This window comes from Gymnodraco acuticeps, unplaced genomic scaffold (genome assembly GCF_902827175.1).
Source record: "Gymnodraco acuticeps unplaced genomic scaffold, fGymAcu1.1, whole genome shotgun sequence".
NCBI classification, from domain to species: Eukaryota; Metazoa; Chordata; class Actinopteri; order Perciformes; family Bathydraconidae; genus Gymnodraco; species Gymnodraco acuticeps.
Window position 1 is genome coordinate 905,450 of NW_022990682.1, and position 18,009 is coordinate 923,458.

Consider the following 18,009-nt stretch of genomic DNA (forward strand, 5'->3'; position numbering starts at 1 on the left):
TAGAACAAATCAGTGAGAAGGATGAAGGCCCATATTACACTCACTTGGGCTCAGCTCCGAGTGTCGCCGGTATACGTGAGAGCATGGAGACCAGGTAAAGCCCAAATTTGTTTATGTTTTTAAAAATACTGTGTTACATTACCACCATTTGTACTTTGTTACTTATCTTTATTGCCTCTTTTTTTGTAAAGGTCCGGTCTAACTGGGCCTGCAATCAGGATTGAGAAAGTAATCTACACAGGCAAGGAAGGAAAAAGTACACAAGGGTGCCCCATAGCCAAATGGGTAAGAACCAGTATTGTATATTTAATTTGAGGGAAAGGCTTTTCAGCTTCCCTTCTATTTGCCTTTACATTCCTACAATTTTGTTTTACCTTTCATGTTTCAGGTGATTCGTCGATCAAGTGAAGATGAAAAGCTACTGGTGTTAGTGCGGGAGCGTAGTGGTCACAAATGTGAGACAGCCTGCATCATTGTAGTAATCTTGGTCTGGGAGGGCATCCAGCCCAGCCTGGCTGACCGCCTCTACCTCGAGCTACGAGAAACTCTAACAAAGCATGGAGCCCACACCCAGAGACGATGTGCAATCAATGAGGAGTAAGTGACAGCAAAACAAGTTTGGCCAAGTGGGCAATAGAAGTTGTTTTAAATAGGGATGCACGATAATTATCGGTCCGATATTAGGAATTATGACGTCATCCCGATAAACCCGATACCAGTATTAATAGCCCCGATAATATACAATATATTTTTGGGGTAAAAAAAAAGAAAAAAATACTGCGGTGTGGGTGGATTGGGATGAGGGGCGCTTGTTTTTCATTCGGCTCCTCCCGTTTTGCCAGTACTGTGGTATTAGTGGTTTAGGAAGACGGGAGTTTTTCACAAATCCAGCGCTCCCTAACTCATGCCTGGCTGTGACGTAAATGGTGTGCGGCCGTGAAGCCAGGACAGTAAACAAACATGTCGTCGGTGGTATGGGCGTTGGAGCTATGTGCAACTCAAGGCATATGCTCGAACCGGAGCTGCCTGGACGCTGCAATCATGTTGCGCACTATCCGTGCTGAGTGTGCTGACTTTTCGTACAATGTCCCACTGTCTGGCTTCCTGCATAAAGTCAAGTGCTCAGAGCAGTTGTGGCGAAATGTCGCTCCTCTGTTTTCATTTAAACAGCTCCGTATATCCGTTAGCGCAGCTAGCTAGCACCAGATGCTAACAACAACAATGCACGTAAGGTCTCTCTCTCGCTCGCTCGGGCCACACATACACACACCCTCCCGGTCCTCCAGATGGCCAGTCGGTGCCTGCCGGTGAGCGTGGAAGTGTGGTCTGCCACAAGCGGGCGGCAGGAGCGGGGCTGTCAGCATCAGCTTGTAGATGGTATTTTAAACTCGATGCGCTCTGAAACTACGGGGCGGCCTAGGAAAAAAAAATACACATGCGTTAATCGCGTTAAAATAATTAGTGGCGTAATTTTTTTTTTGGTATCGGTCTTGAGAAGCAGGAAGTTATCGGTATTGGTATCGGTTTCAAAAAACCAATATCGTGCATCCCTAGTTTTAAACAAAACATTTGTGTCGTCAATGTTTGGTTGTTATTTTCCCTTTTCAATAACTAAAAAGTCACAATTTGTTCTGAACACTGAGTTGACCTGGGCAAATTGGAACATTAATATTTTTCGTTCTCCCTCTTCAGGAGAACCTGTGCCTGCCAGGGGTTAAATCCTGACGCTTGTGGAGCATCGTTCTCCTTCGGCTGCTCCTGGAGCATGTACTACAACGGCTGCAAGTTTGCCCGGAGCAAAATACCAAGAAAATTCAAGTTACTGGGAGATGATGTGAAAGAGGTATAATTCCCCATGTTTATCATATAATAATTATTATATAATACATAATAATTCATATAAATTCAGATGACTAATTTTGGCTGATTTTTGTCTTTCAGGAAGAGAGACTGGAGCACAACTTTCAAAATCTAGCAACCTTACTGGGTCCTTTGTATAAAAACTTGGCACCTGATGCGTATGGAAACCAGGTGTGTAATTGTTTCCACACTTACATCGAAATAATATATTATCATCAAAGAATATAACAAAAATGTCCTGTTTCTTAAAGGTATCATTGTTTTTCAGATCAAATCTAAAGCAAGCTTTGATTTTATTTAACATGTGTACATGTGAGTGATACTTGCATACAACAATGCACATGGTATTTGCTCAAAGTATAAACATAATGAAGTAGTTTGGTACAGATTTCCTATCTATATTGTATTGTGACTTCTAAACTCTAAATATCAAATGCACGTCATATAATTCCTGGACACAGGTGGAACATGAACACAGGGCACCAGATTGTCGTCTGGGGTTCAAGGACGGCCGTCCCTTCTCTGGTGTCACTGCTTGTCTGGACTTCTGTGCACACGCTCACAGAGACCTCCACAACATGCAAGGAGGCAGCACTGTGGTAAGCAAAACCTGGTGGATGGACTGTATATTTATATAAGTATCTTGTTTTGTTGAGAAGAAACTGCTAAATGCAAATCGGGCTTTACTTAAGTCCCATTGAGTTCAAAACAACGTACAAGAGTATTGAACACAAATGGTTTCTCCAGGTGTGCACGTTAACAGGTGAGGATAACCGGGAGATTGGAAAGATACCAGAGGATGAGCAGCTCCATGTCCTGCCTCTTTATAAGGCTTCCAACACTGATGAATTTGGCAGTGAGGAGGCTCAACAGGAGAAAATCAAGTCAGGCGCCATCCAAGTCCTCAGTGCCTTCCGCCGTCAGGTGCGCATGCTTTCAGAGCCAGCCAAGTCTTGTCGGCAAAAAAAGCTGGATGCTAAGAAGGCAGCTGCCCAGAGGAATGCCATGCTGGACAATGAAAAGGCAGAAAAGGCCCTCCTGGCCAAGGCAAAAGCTAGCACTTATGAGAGACCTCCTCAGATCACTCCTATGGCAGGTAGGGTAGCATTTATTCTGACATTTTATTATACGTATTTTAAATATAGTATCTCTTTGTAGTGAAAAACTTGAGAGCAATTTATTGACAAAAGGTGACTTTGGATTGCTCAGTTTTTTACCTTTTTGTGGTTTTGTTTTCTAGGACCTATCCAAGGTGCTGTGGGAGCAATCCCACAGGCAGGTCAGCCACCACACCCCATGGGGGCCCATCATCAGCAACTACAGCAACTACAGCAACAACAGCAACTACAGCAATTACAGCAACAACAGCACCAAAACATTCTTCCCCCTTATCCTGGCTCAAATGTAGCCGGCTACCCCAGGTTCCCCAACCACCCTGGGTCTTTTCCAAGCACTTCCAGGCCAGGTAGCATGTATCCCCCTCAGCCACCAACACCAACCAGCCCTTACCCCTCTCCTCTTCACGTACCGAACCCTTGCATAAATGGATCAAATCGTCCCTACCCAGGTTATCAATGTAACGGAGGAATGCCCCTGGACAGTTACCATCCGTACTATGCCTCAAACCCCAAGCACCTGGACATGTATCGACAACAGCGGCCAGCGCTTTACTCAGAGCAGCAGTACGGTGTACAGCCACGTTATGAGGTCAATTATCCGCCAAGGTATGGTGATCCAGGTTTACAGGTCAATGGTTACAATGCTTGCGGCATGAGGCCAGTTCACCCTATGAGACCTTACTCCCCTTATGGTCCTAATGGAGCCCCAGACTCCCAGTTTATGGACCCCCTCTCAAGAGCACCCTCAGCTCATGGGGGTCTAGACTATGCTGCTGTGAACAAAGGCAATCAGTTTGGAGGATACCCAAATCCATACCTGTCTCGGAGTCCTCAAATCGTAGCTCCAGGCCAAGATCCATTCCATATGCAAATCAAGACAGAGATGGGCTTGCCTCGCCCACAGATGCTTTCTGCTCAGATGACTGGTGGGGGTTTACACCCTGAAGCACAGCCAGGGTCAGGTATGCCTAATGGGGGCCTCATGGGCTCTGGTATTAAGCAAGAGCCTGGAATACCACAGACTCCCACAACCCCGCAAAAGCCTGAGGTGTGGTCGGACAATGAGCACAACTTCTTGGACCCAGACATCGGCGGAGTGGCATTGGCACCAAGCCACGGCTCAGTCCTCATCGAGTGTGCAAAACGAGAGCTCCATGCTACAACTCCAGTTAAAAACCCCAACCGCACCCACCCTACGCGCATCTCCTTGGTCTTCTACCAGCACAAAAATATGAACGAGGCCAAGCATGGTTTGTCACTATGGGAAGCCAAGATGGCCGAGAAGGCTCGAGAGAAGGAGGAAGACGCAGAAAAGAACGGTGGCGAGGGGACACCTAGCAAGAGCAAGAAGCCGGTGAAGCGTGAGCTTCCAGAGTTTTTAGAAGCCCCCGGGGGGGAAACTTACCAGCGCTTCATCCAGTCGATAATGGAGGGGTCCATGACGTCCACAACAAACAGCTGTGTCAATACAACTCCATACGCCTTCACCAAGGTCACAGGCCCATACAGTCAGTTTGTGTAAGATGGACATTTAAGGTGCTTTATTTATGACGGACAAAGAACACAAGCACCACTGGCCTCGTCTAAACACTCCTTCCTATCCGTAAAGTCGGCAACAGTGTTGAAAAAGGAACCTGTGATCAACTGAGATATGAATCATCTTTCCCATCAGGTCTTTCACTTCTTTAACAATCAAGCTCCGATTGTTGACCCTCCTAAGGATGTATTTATTTTTGTTTGGCAACTTTCGCAAGATACACACTGTCAAAATCTCTGGTGCTCTCAGTCTAATCTATAAGGACCTATTTTTAATGGAAACAAAGTTTCCTTTTTTGTGGCTTTATTTTTCTTACAAAATTCTACTCTTGGCATAAAACACTGACTTTTTGTAAATGACAACATTCACGGTGCTAACGTGTGTGATTGTTACCATTTATTTAAACTCAAATTCCATCATACTATGACAATACCGCACTCTACGAGTGACACTCAATAACTTATCTCAAAAGGACACTGAAAATATCTTCCCAAGGTCAGTCAATCAGCATTACAATGGTTTTTGGCAAGTCAGTGTTTCTCAGAGCACTTTTTAATGATGAGAATTTTATGTTTTAATAATAGTTTTAAATCATGAAATCTGGTTAACTTAATCGTTACATTTAGAATAATTAATTTCTACGCACCATTCAAATTAAATTCATAATTTATAACACTGGATTGTATGGTCAATCCGGGAAAATGTTTCAAGGTCACGCAAAAAGATTTTTTTAACTATCATTGTGTTGGTGCTTCTTTTAATTTACTATGTCATTTATACTGTAAATTGAGCCATTATAATGGTGCTTTTTTAACATTTTGAGGGGAAAAAAGTCCACATTTGTCATATTCTGTTTTCTCCAGGTTTACTTTGTCGTCAACAACTGTTTTCAATGTTCCTTACCTTGGGCTCATTGAACAAACCTGGACTGTGAATATTGCGTGTAGTTGTATGTCTGTGGTGCTTAGGAAATGTGCTTTTTATACACTGAGGAACATGAAACAGGGTCAGCTCAGTGTCGGTTCAGAGGCAGCTGGCTTGCTGTGGGGTCTTTAATTGTTGTAATCTAACTGTAAGATAAACAGGTGAGATTTGTACAGTAAATTAATTTCTTTTTGGAATTACTGTTATAGATTTTGTGTTGTAAAGAATGATAACAGTCTATTTCATTGTCTTACTTTGGGTTTCAACTGATTTTTATATAACAAAGGTGCTATCCAACCTACTAGAAACATACAATGTGAGACTTTTTGAGAAGGCTTTTAAATAATGTACAGTGCAAACCTTTCATATACCTCAAAACTAGTTTGGCAATAGGATTAAAACATTTTTCTTTTATCCTTTGTATATTACTTTCAAAATGTGCAACTTCAGGCCACCAACAGCAGTTCATGTTTTACTTTCTCATCTGTGTGCTAGAAAGTATTGCTTGAACTTGAACCTTTGAAGGTACTGTAAAATCAGGGACATTTTCAAATTACTTCGTGTTCATCGTCTGAATTCATCCGGTCATTTTCTAATTCAGGTACTGGCCATTGCATCCTGAATCTGATATATGTCTGCTCCACAAGATACTTTCCTGCAATTGTTGTACTTCTATTAAGTGGGATAGTGTCAATCTTTTAAAAGTAATTTGAACATGCACTGAGTTGACTAAAGGGAAAGTATGCTATTGACAAAGTAACAAAGCAATGTATTTGCTATGGGGCAGGACCAGGGCAGTGATTAACATAGCTGCACATATTTGCGCCTGTGTAAAGTTAAATTTATTTATAACCACTAAGCAATTGTATAATGATTTTCCTTCCCTGTTTGATTTAATTAATGCAATATGACTGTCATGTTATAGTAATGACTTACCCCACTCTTCAAGATATTCATTTTCTGAAAGCACTTCATTTCTTTTTCAGGAAAAAAAATATGTAATAAAGAATTACAAAACGTTTTATTTAAATAGATTGTAAATGTGTTAAAAAATAAATAAATTATGTCACAATGTACATACCAAGAACCTGTATTGCAGGAATACAACTCATTATTTGATGTTGATGTAGGTTCTTCTTGGTCTGTCTAACCGACCCACAGAGCACATCAGCAATCTTCGTCATATCTTTAATTATTATTTCGGCTCTTTCAGGTTAACAGAGTGATTACGGTTGGATTATCCAGGAAGTCTGTAAATGTACGCTCACTGTCACAGCAATGTTTACTATCCTGTCAGCTCAGATATTAGAAGTTCTAGTTTTTTTTTTAACTGTTTAAATTTTGTATAAACGAATATACATTAAAAATGTTGAATTTCCTTGTACAGGACCCAGCTACAGTAGCAGGTTGATGTTGAGAAAGCCAAGGTGTCTAAGATGTAGCGGGTTTAAAAGCATAGCCATACTTGAAGATGCTTGGGAGTGTTTCTGAGTGAGTCAACATTACTTGAATGACTTTCGGGGCTTAACCAGTGCGCTAACACGTGCTCAGCTCAAAGGTCAAGCTAGAAGTTGATACACACTTGGTCTTTTTGCAGTTAGACACTAAGGGTATAAAAAAAATGTGCAACTTTTTCCCTGTCGTTTTATTTTTTGAGCGTTCCCTTTGTTCTCCTGAAGTTTGGTATGCTACGAAAATGGAATTAAGGATGGTTATTAATACTGTAAGTATTGTAATGTAATGAATGCAGTTTATTTGAAAGCTGTTAATTATATCATTCCTGATATTGCTGAGATGTGGGTGTTTTTTTAATAAAATTTATATTTATTTAAAACAATTTTATTTGTTAATACTAGTAATTAAATTATTGTGCATTATTGTCCACATGCTGACGTTTTGTAGTAATGGATGAAACTAGACAGACGATTATTAATGGATTTATTTGATTTACCAAAACGGAAAGGAATCGGTGTTATGGTTTCTCGCAGAAACTGATTACAGTCCTAAAGCCCAATAAAAACCTTATCATGACTTTAGTCCCATATAAGGCTGGACCTGGACTTTGACACAAAAAAACTACAGAAAATATACAATATCATTTAAAATTCAATGGAAAAGGAGATACATTTTTGGAGGGGATTAACCTCTGAATTAAAAATATTATTATAAATCAATCTGGTGTGCAACATGACACTCAAAAACATCTCATACAGATCTTCACTGTCCCATTTTCAAGTCCTTTGTATTTCCATTAAATTGTTTTACTCCAAATGATTTGGTGATAAACTCAGATGGCACTTTTTACAGCTAAAATGTGTCCTTACCAAAAATTACATTACATTGCATTTAGCTCACGCTTTTATCCAAAGCGACTTACAATAAGTACATTCGACCAGGAAGACACAACCTTGAAGAAAACAGAATCATATAAGTACATCAGGTTTCATAGAGCCAAACATTTCAAGTGATACTCAACTGGCTTTAGATAAGCCAGTCCTTTATTAGTATATAAGTGTATATAAAAAATCAATCAAGCTGCATTCAAAAGTGTTCAGCTGCTTCAAGTTGGTTTCCATGTTGTCTTCAGATCCTCAGACAAAATGCCACTTGCCCACTGCGAGCGAGAGAAGATTTAGAATAAGAATAAAAGCATTGAATCATAAAAAAACACATTCAATGCAGGTTAGACTTTGTGTACTTACATTCTGGACACGCAACATGTGCGCTGTCGAATGCAGGGGCCTGAGGGGTCAAACATTACACAGGAGAATTACTAAACATAACTTTCACAGTTTTATCTAAAAGTGTATGTTTGCTATAATATTTGTTGAAACACCAGCATATGGAAGAACTCACCGATTCCACCACCTCTTTGGCCTCTTCTGCACTGCACTTAGAGGGGCTCTCACAGCAGGAGATATTTTTGCTATACAAAAAGAAAAGTTGTGTTCATTCACCAAACATAGCTAATTACATACATCACATAACTTTACACTGCAGGAGTTTCACCTCCTACCTACCATGCGATGCCTGCGCTATTTGACTTATTCTGCACTAGTGCCCTCCAGTGCTCATGGGTGGACATTATGATCTCAACTGCAAAGTCCTATAGGAGAATACATACAAAAACACACATTTGATTTCATAGGGAGCAATACATTCAATTTAAAGTTCCCCTATGTGAGGCCGACAAGTGAGCGGCCCGACCAAGCAAGGAGGCAGAACGTCCAAAAATATAACCAGGTGTGGGCATTTATTACACTCGAGCACAGGACACAGCCTCAATCCTGCTGTTCCCGTGAGCACAGTCACCAGCCACAAGGATCTCACACACACTACCAGCCCCCTAACAGACAGGGAAACAGAGCCTAATTAGACACAGGTGGGGGGAGACAACACAGGGAACCAGGTGCACACAATCAGCAGTAACATGGGGAAAGGGGAACACGTTTCAAAACAAAACCAGCAAACAGAAACAGACAAACTAAAACACAGACAGATGCACACACTACATACACTTCGCCACCAACGAAGCTACACAATCCGTAACGGAGGCCGAGATCTATGGCCCCAAAGATCTCCTCCGTTACACCCTATCATACTGTTTTTCATCAATTTATTATAGGTCTCAGATATACAAACTTGTCTCTGAAGTGTTTGGCTGAAACACCAAACAGATCATTACCGCATCCCATAATCCCCTCTGTTTCAGCCCTGTTTCCAAAGTGCTGATTCTCTGTCTGTTACTTTAGATGAAAACAAGGAGCCCCTCCCCACGCCAGAGTCCTGCACGGGTCTGATTTTCAAGACCCGCTCCCGCGACGTGCAATACCGAACCCGCCCCGCTACCCGCACATATTGCCAATTAGTTCCGCAACCCGACCCGACCCGTCGGCACAAGATCCGCAACCCGACCCGAACCCGCATAGCCTATGAGCAGTGAAAACGTGCAGTTATTAACACACGCAGTTTCATATTTGTCTCAGAAAGCGTGGGATGTTGGTTATTTCCTCCATCTAGGATGACACAAAAAGCCTCCCAGACGTTGGATTTCGCTCTTGAGGAAGTGTTATTGAAAATGCTGTATTCTCCGCTAGAGAGCTTCACCTCAGCCATTTCGAATGTGGCGCGCACAGCAGCAGATTGATGCGCTGCAGAGGTTATGATTATGCGCGGTCCCGCGGTGGAGAGGTCTGAGGATTTTAAACATTAAACTAATTTATTATTATTTTAATATATTTATTATGCAATACCCGCGACCCGACCCGCATCATCTTTGTTTTACCCAGAACCGAACCCGGAAAAAAGCGTTTGAAAAAATACCACCCGCGAATCACCTTTTTTGCGGGTCACCCGTCGGGTACCCGACCCGATGCAGGACTCTGCCCCACGCCCCTCTGAGAGACATTTGGTTATAAAGAACACAATGGTGCTCTAGGAGGAGATTCAGGTGATAAGGCAGGGGGGGGGGTGGGGGGGGGGGTTACCTTGGTTGCTGATTGGCTAATGGTTACACAAGCAAAAAAAATCGTTATGACATCATAAAGTGGCCAAAATCTGATCAGCTCATTTTTAGACAGGTTTTTATAGAAATGGATCAGGACAAAAAGAGAGAATCTTTGTTCCTGAGACTTTCAGAGTCTCTTTCCACAGAGGAGACACATGTTGATGTAGAAGAGACATGAACAAGTGGATTTTGCAAAATAGGTGACCTTTAAGGCACAAAAGACTCTACCTCCGGGTAAACATGCCTTATTTACATACTGTGTTACAAAAGTTTCTGTACCTTGTCTTTAAATTGTCCGTTGAATCCAAATTGGTTCTCAGGCTTTCCATCAGGAACCTTGTATTTCCTGAACCAGTCGACAGTGGCCTCTAAATGACCAGGCCGGCTCTTGCGGACATCCTCTATGCCTGAAGAAAACACATTAAACAGAATCACAACAGAGTACTAAATGCACAATAATTTGTCTTAAATATAAATTAGATACGACTCTGACTCCATTTACACTTTAGGGATATATCATGTTGCAAATGTACATCCTTCAGTAGAATGGTATTTGTTTACAAACGTTTTCGAGATTAGAAATTAAAAAGGTAATTGATTAGAACTGCCATGTCTTATTACGAGTATAGATGTCATTAATTAGAAAAGTACATTTGAAATACTTAGAAAGTAATTATTGTGCCTTTATTCTCGCTTAATGACTTTTTCAACAAACACATGAGCACGAGATTTAACATGGTGCTTTTGCATGATCATTTGTGGAGAAACTCAGTTTAACATGTTTATTAGATTCATTTCTTTAGGTGTGGACAGGCCTTAATCAATGTATTATGCCCTGTTAAAACCACATTAGGAGAAGGTTGCAGCTGTATAGTAAACATTGCATGCTTAAAAGTAGAACAGAAACAGGTTATTCAACTGCTGTAAGAAACATTCAGCATGTTTATAATGCCTTTAGGATATACACAATAGTTTAGTAGAGAAATGTTGATTGTAAACAAAGCTGTGTTGACAATGAAAACTCCACAGGGAAGGTTTTAGGTAAGAGTTTAAACTATAGTCTGAAGTTTCTGTCTGACTTGCCAACTCAGACAGACATTATTTATCATCATATGTGATCAGTGGCGGACTGGCCATCGGGACGAATTCCGATGGGCCGGTACCCTCACAAACGCTGATGGGATCATTGTCACTTCGTTTACACTTCGTTTACACTTCGTTAGCGGCAGGGGCGGACTGGCCATCTGTAGAATGCCGACAGTTTGTTGACAGTTCACTAGCACCCCCCCCCAGGGCTGATTTTTAGTCCCAGTCCGCCCCTGTATGTGATAAAGTGTGGATCTGACAAGCTCTGGAGATAGGTTGGGCATATTCATTTACTTTCATTGACACTTAATATAAAACCATTTGTACTTAAAAGTTTTGCGTATAGATAAATCCCTATTTTCCCTGAGGCAAGGATTCCTGAACTAAATTATTCCAAGCTAGACAATGGATCATTGTAAGGCGGTTTTTAGATGCTGGCTGTTGATGTGATCTGAGGAAAACACCCACTGTTCAGCTTTTTGGCGTCAGGGTCCTTAATGTTGATAGCGATGACCTTCCAGTCCATTTCTCCCTCATCGATCATGGCCAGGATACCGAGCACTTTCACCTGGATCACCTGACCTGGAGAGCACACCTGAAACACATCACAACAGATAACAAATAAGTAGTCAAATCAATCCAAGCTATCTTCGAAAGATAGTTCTGAGGATTTAGCAGAGTTGGTATTTAACAACAAGAGGTGTTAATGAGAGAATTTGTATATTAATAAAACACTTAAAGCAGTCTTACCTGGGTGCCGATCTCACAAACGTCGATGGGATCATTGTCACCACAACACTTTGTCTCTGCGTCCGTGTGGTTCGGGTCTTCCCACGTCTTTCCATAGGAACCGTTCAAAAACATGTAAGAAATGAAAATGTTCTACCAAACTTTTTGAACCATCTATCTGACTAATTAAATAAATAAATAAACACACAGCTGACAAAAAATGTCTGGACACAAAAACTGAATTCATCACTAGGTCTAAGTCTTTTGTTGTTTTTACATAAAAAGCCTGAATAACTTAATTTTCTTTCCGTGCATTTTCCTCACCTGTGGAATCGCCCCATAATTCCAGATGTAACCTTTGTGGGGAAATATGTTGGCAACATACCGGAGCTTTCCTTTCTTCACATCTTGTTTGATCGGGTTCAGGGGTTCCTTCGTTGCAATCTGGAAAAAGAAGCAAATAATCAGACTTGTGTAATTTTGTAAACTTAATTAAATGTTTTCATTAACACTCAGAACAGTGTCAAGCTACTGCTAACTGTGGAAAAAGCTAGTATTGGAACCTCCGTTTAGAAACACATTAAATAATAACAGTAATAGTTTGAGGCTACTCATGTTACATCCTTGGAGTTTCAATGAATAGGAGTTGGCGTTCCAGTTATAACTTAAAAATGTCAATATCAGCCTTTACCTAAGCAGTAGTAGTAGTAAATGTGAAATAATAATAAACAATCATAAAAGTGAGGTAGTGTACTGCCTTCTCACCTCCATTTTAGCATGTGACCATCGAGGTACCTCCACCACCATGTTAAAGAGCACCTGGAGAAAGAAAGAATGCTTTATGCAGTGTTTGCTGGGGTCGAAAGTTTCCAGGTGGTCAACTTATGATAAATAATTTAATCAGACATTACCTCACTGTCATTCTTCTTGGGCTTTTTAGCTGGCACATCATTGTCCTGTTGAAACAAAAACAAATGTGTAAATTGCTGGTATGAATATTATGTTTATCCAGGTTGTGAACTTTTTACAGTATTTATCACTCAGGTGTTATCAAAGCGTTACCTGTTCTGTCTCCGCTATGAGTGAGATGTCATGGAAAGGTGAAATGTATTTTCCATCAGATGTTTCTGAGAAAAGACAAACCCAAAACGTTTTAAATAATACAGCAACCTCCATACAAACAGTATGAACTTACAATTATTTGTAAACAGATAAAGTTTTGCTTTTGTTAAACGTGGCCTCCTTTTTTCAAATCAAGTCTTTTCTCAATTTTTTTTTATTCTTCATTCACCTTGGAGGCTGCGAGATAAACACGTTTATCTTTAACAATTCAAAGTGACAACGGGTGAGTAACTGATGCATTTTGTGGCTGAAGTATCCTATGAAATGCAAATGTAGCCAAATACAGCATTTGCTTTTTTGATTGAGACAACATATATTATTGTATTAGTGACCTTTATAGGCATAGTTGTTCTTGTCATAGCAATGTTCGATTCACTAAGAAAGGCTGACTGTTTTAAATATTTCCTAATTTAATCCGTTTTCAGTCATTCATGTTCATTTATAATTATACAAGACACTAAAAGTTGCCACCTTCTTATTGTTTAAATTACAACACCTACAGTCACGACTAAATATAGTAACATTATCCATATTGGACACAGAACAAAGTGACACTTTACTAGGTTAAAAATGTGTTACATTATATCCTAATTTGACTAGTAAATGTCAATATTCAATATGTATGTGCAGCTATTAACCACGTGACAGCCCAAACAGGATGTAAAAACCACGTGAGGATGTGTCCCGGATCGAAATAGAAACATCGTTCTCGCCTTTCTGCTTATGCACCATTTCAGCAAACGGATAACTATCGTTGAGCATTTTAAGGGGGGTTTCACTCCAAAGCTAAGTGCTAATAGTGCTACAATAACAACCTTGCACATCCAACTCAAAGGTCAAACCTGTCACACAGCGTGTGCTAAAACACTACGAAATGAATGGGACACGCATTGGTTCGTCCCCATGGCGGTGGTGATCATAACTTACTAAAATAAATCCGATAGTCAGGAGAATGGGGGCGTCCTCTCTCCTCCGTTTGATAGTGCATCGTTTTCCTGAAATAATTCAGATGCGGAACTACTGCTGCTTGTGTGACGAGTTTGTTTCTAGAAGCACGAAATGAGCCGAAAACTGTGTCCAGGCAGCCGAGCAGAGGGCGCAGCGGTCTCATTATACACTCTTTCCCGGTTCCTGGCCTGCTTCCCGTTTTCACCTCAGACACTTCCACAAATGTCAAGTCCGCCATGATGAAACCGGGCGTTTCCGGTTAGAGGTTTTCAAAGTAAAAGCACTCCAGGCTGAGACTATGCTCACTCCACATGTTATATGAATACACAATGAAATCAAGACCCAATGGAAGAAACATAAAGGAGAAGATATGTTGGAATTTAATAACAACATATAAGCGGTTGACGGAAAGACAAAATGGTTCACTGCAGGGTTTACCATTAATCCTTAAATGTATTAATTTACTTATTACTTACTTATTATTATAATAACTTGATGCATTTCATGAAATAAAGTAGTTCTCAATGGGAAGCGTTATCATATGTATGTATAATGGGTTACATGTATAAATTCAATAAACATGCTTACAAAAAATGCTTCTGGGGGTTTCGAAAGTGGAGAGGGTCAATCTTCTATTTTTTTTATGTGGCCTGATAAAATGGACATTTCCAGACAGGCACAAAGACATTTTTGGCATACATTTAATCTCTGTTTATCCACATATATGTTATGTAAACTACTGACTGATTTTGGAACACAAAGCTGCTTGTAATTCATAGTTGCACTTTTACTTTGAAGTCAAATCAATGCAACCGGTAATTTGTCCATATAAACTTCACGGCTCTGCCATTGCATACTTGTGGTGGTCCATGTGTAGGCTATATTTATTTTGCTGCCACCTAGCAATGGGACACATTAACACACACATCTTTGTCCAATGACTGGAAACATGGCTGGTTGCCCCTTTTATTAAGAAAAACATGGTATTTGATGTGATTACTCAAGCATGGCTGTCAAGGAGAGAGAGGAAAATTAATCTCTGAAGACTTTCTTTTCTATTCATTTATTATTTTGATATTTTTAATTGTAGCTATTTCCATATTAGAGTTTACTAAAGAGAAACAAGTTGTAGTAACTACTAGTTGAATGGGAGCTAACAACAAGTTTGTACAATACAGCTTTATTTATAGAGCATCACCTCCAAAGTGCTGTCCAGTGAAATAAACAAATTAAAACATACACAAAATCACACAGCACAGCTCACACACCATAAAACAAGTACAAGTACAAACAATAGACAATTTAATAGCAATAAAAGCAACACTCTAAAAGATGTTAATACGCTAAGGAGAAGAGGTGGGTTTTAACCTGTTAAACCCCGAGCCTGTTTTTCAGGTCTCAGGCTCGAAAATTACATTCTCAGAACAAATGACCATATCTTCCCTTCTAAAAGGGTTACATTAATAATCTTTTTTCCTCAAAGCAAGGTTACACCTGTGAGTTGGATGTAGAAGTGTCAGAATCAATATAGATGTTTTTATTTTAAAGTGAATTCAGATTGAACACAGTAAATAAATGTAAATTATTGTGTCCGTCCAAAAAAAAAAGTACTTATAGTGAAAACCACCCTTGAATGATGGGATGGTAGACTAAAAGCTTTATGAATCCAAACTACAACATATAATAAGTACCCTGCATCAAGATTGATGCAAAACAAGTGATATTTGACCTTTTTAGAGAGATTTATTAAACAAAAAACCCACTTCTGGGGTCATTTGGGTGGATTTGACCTATCTCTGGCCCCCCTTGCTCGATTTTGCTGATTGATATCTCTTTCTAACCGTCAGAGCCAATGGAATCGAGGGGAACTCCCAAATACTCCTCATTTGGTAATGTGTGTGTGTGTGAGACTGCCGCATAGCCAAGACCGGAAGCTGCGATAACTCTGGTGGCTACCATTAGCAGCTAACTTTTACTCTCCGATTTTTACATTAAAATGGAATTATGGATTATAAACAAATTATTACCCAGAAACATTATCAAACTATGGATTAACCGATTCAGCCGCGTTTTTTCTCGTTTTAATGCCATTGAACCAGTCTTTTGATCAGATTGACACAGGCCCGGTTCTACGGGGGTGCATAAGGGTGCATTGCACCCTCAGTTGAGTCGTTATGCACCCTCATTTGAAAAATGTGAAAAAAATTACATATATAATAATAATAAGAATTTAGTTGAAATAAAATAAATTGTAATTGTGGTTAAATAACATTGTCTGCTGCATTTATTTGGTCAATTTAAACGGTAAGTAACGTTATTATTATGTCAGGTGTGCGTGACGTGTGCCGCTGCGCGTTCGTCATCTGCAAGGTGCTTACACAGCAGTCAGTGATGGACATCAGAAAATTGTTAAAACAACCAGCCCTTATCGCCAGCAGTAACACTGCATCTACTGCAGGTAATAACAGTTCAGATCATGGGGACATTACGTTAGCCGCGGCCACTGTCGTGGACAATAACGTCCGACTCGCCGGCTTTGCCCACCTCGCCCGCGGAGGCGGAATAGCCGCAGCCGTCTTCGTTGCCCCAAACACCGCCACCCCTCGGCGGCCCGCAAGTGCCAGAGGATCTCAGCAAAACAGAGCCTGCCCAGGTATATTTAAAAAAGTACCCAACTCGCCTCATTTTGCAGCTCATGGTTTCAAAACAGAGATTGGCTGGAATATTCATGTAAAAAAGATGCCATCCTCTGCTATGCATGTAGACATTTCGGTTCAAGTAAGTCAGATGCCTTCACCACAACTGGCTACAACAACTGGCGCCATGCTCTTATAGGCTACGCAGTGGCGTTTTTATATGTACAAAAGTGGTGGGGCACAAAAAACTTAGATGTCTATAAGCTTCTGCAGTGAGGTTCATGGCTGGTGAGGCACTGGCACTGACTCTTCAGGTTTACAAATATTATATTTTGACCTAAATCAAAATATAATATTATTTTCAAAAGCTTTTTTTGTCTGATGTTTCAATTAATTTTAAACAGACAGTTCAACAAAAGGATACCCAAAAAATGTAATTTTATCATTTAAATATTGAATTGTTCTCTCTTAGTAAGATCCCCTTTTCAATAAAATTGCAGTCTTACCTTGACTTGAAGATTAAGTCCATTTGCCTATCCTTCTGGACAAAAATCTCTTACTTTTTTGTAAAAGTCCTCCTTATGTTCTTGTAGTTTCAAAATTCTATCATAAATCTAATCTAATCAATAGATTTATGATTCGAAAATTATAAAAGTAGGGTAGACATGTGGATATTATCCGGCTGAACAAAACGTGCATTTATCTAACAGGTTTGTTTCCCACAGATCTTATTTGGAGCTATTTTCTAAAATCCTATGGAGAAATCTCATTGCTTTGTTGTCGAGGGAAGCCATGCGCAGCTTACTTCCGGGTTTTAGGACGCCTCACTGCAGCTCTCTCGTCTCCTCTTCACACACCACACTTTTCGCGGCACACGTACTTACAGCCAATCAGCTCTGAATTATGTGAGATGACGTATGGTGGGGATGGCAGCTCTATGCCCCTATCGTCATTATTCTTTTGCCACACACATTAAATAGGAAAATATTCTGAGCATGCGCAGTGTAGTTTTTACAGTCACCATTGGGACAGGGAGAGGGAGGGGCAGGATCGGGTTTTGTCCCGCATGGCTCTAAACAGCTCAATAGGCACACACTGTAGACACTAATTAGAAGAACACAGACTAAAACAGCAATGTACAGACGAATCAGATGATTAAACATGATCTTAAAATATATTTTATACATTTTTGAATTCATTTTTTGCATTTATTTGTAATCATTATTTGTAATACTTTCTGCTGACACTAGGTGGGGCTGCACCTGCCCCTAATGACCAGTCGCCACTGAGGCTACGTGATAAGGGACTGGGAAGGCATGAATCAAGCAAAGAGCACATAGATCCATAGATCTCTTCATTTTGCTCTCAAAGTTCACCAGATTGATGCTTTTAACTTCAATATTTAAAAAGAAAAATCAACCCCGAGCATGCCCCCGGACCCCCCTAGAGGAGGTGAGGACCCCCCTAGAGGGTGTTAGGTCCACTCCCCACTTATAAAAATAGCACTTTACCACTGCACCCTCTCTATTCTCAGATGCACCC

General features: G+C 40.4%; 2 protein-coding genes across 3 annotated transcripts in view; one reads left to right on the top strand and one right to left on the bottom strand.

Annotated features, from left to right (window-relative positions):
• The window catches only part of tet2 (tet methylcytosine dioxygenase 2), a 34,796-nt gene extending 27,520 nt beyond the window's left edge, over nt 1-7,276 (top strand). For both annotated transcript variants that reach the window (XM_034230153.1, XM_034230154.1), the window contains exons 3-10: nt 4-94; nt 192-285; nt 389-597; nt 1,693-1,843; nt 1,942-2,031; nt 2,322-2,459; nt 2,608-2,956; nt 3,101-7,276. In XM_034230153.1, coding sequence (XP_034086044.1) covers nt 4-94; nt 192-285; nt 389-597; nt 1,693-1,843; nt 1,942-2,031; nt 2,322-2,459; nt 2,608-2,956; nt 3,101-4,500 — 2,522 coding nt within the window. In that variant the 3' untranslated portion in view covers nt 4,501-7,276. The remainder of the gene's footprint in view (nt 1-3; nt 95-191; nt 286-388; nt 598-1,692; nt 1,844-1,941; nt 2,032-2,321; nt 2,460-2,607; nt 2,957-3,100) is intronic.
• A 621-nt stretch (nt 7,277-7,897) lies between these two features.
• On the bottom strand, nt 7,898-14,077 carry ppa2 (inorganic pyrophosphatase 2). Its single transcript, XM_034230155.1, has 12 exons — nt 13,811-14,077; nt 12,824-12,888; nt 12,673-12,717; nt 12,527-12,580; nt 12,086-12,205; nt 11,783-11,869; nt 11,501-11,627; nt 10,226-10,353; nt 8,460-8,545; nt 8,296-8,365; nt 8,142-8,181; nt 7,898-8,053 (listed from the first exon to the last, which is right to left on the bottom strand). The coding sequence occupies exons 1-12, from the start codon at nt 14,067-14,069 to the stop codon at nt 8,031-8,033; spliced, it is 1,104 nt and encodes a 367-aa protein (XP_034086046.1). The 5' UTR covers nt 14,070-14,077; the 3' UTR covers nt 7,898-8,030.
• Nucleotides 14,078-18,009: the final 3,932 nt, after the last annotated feature.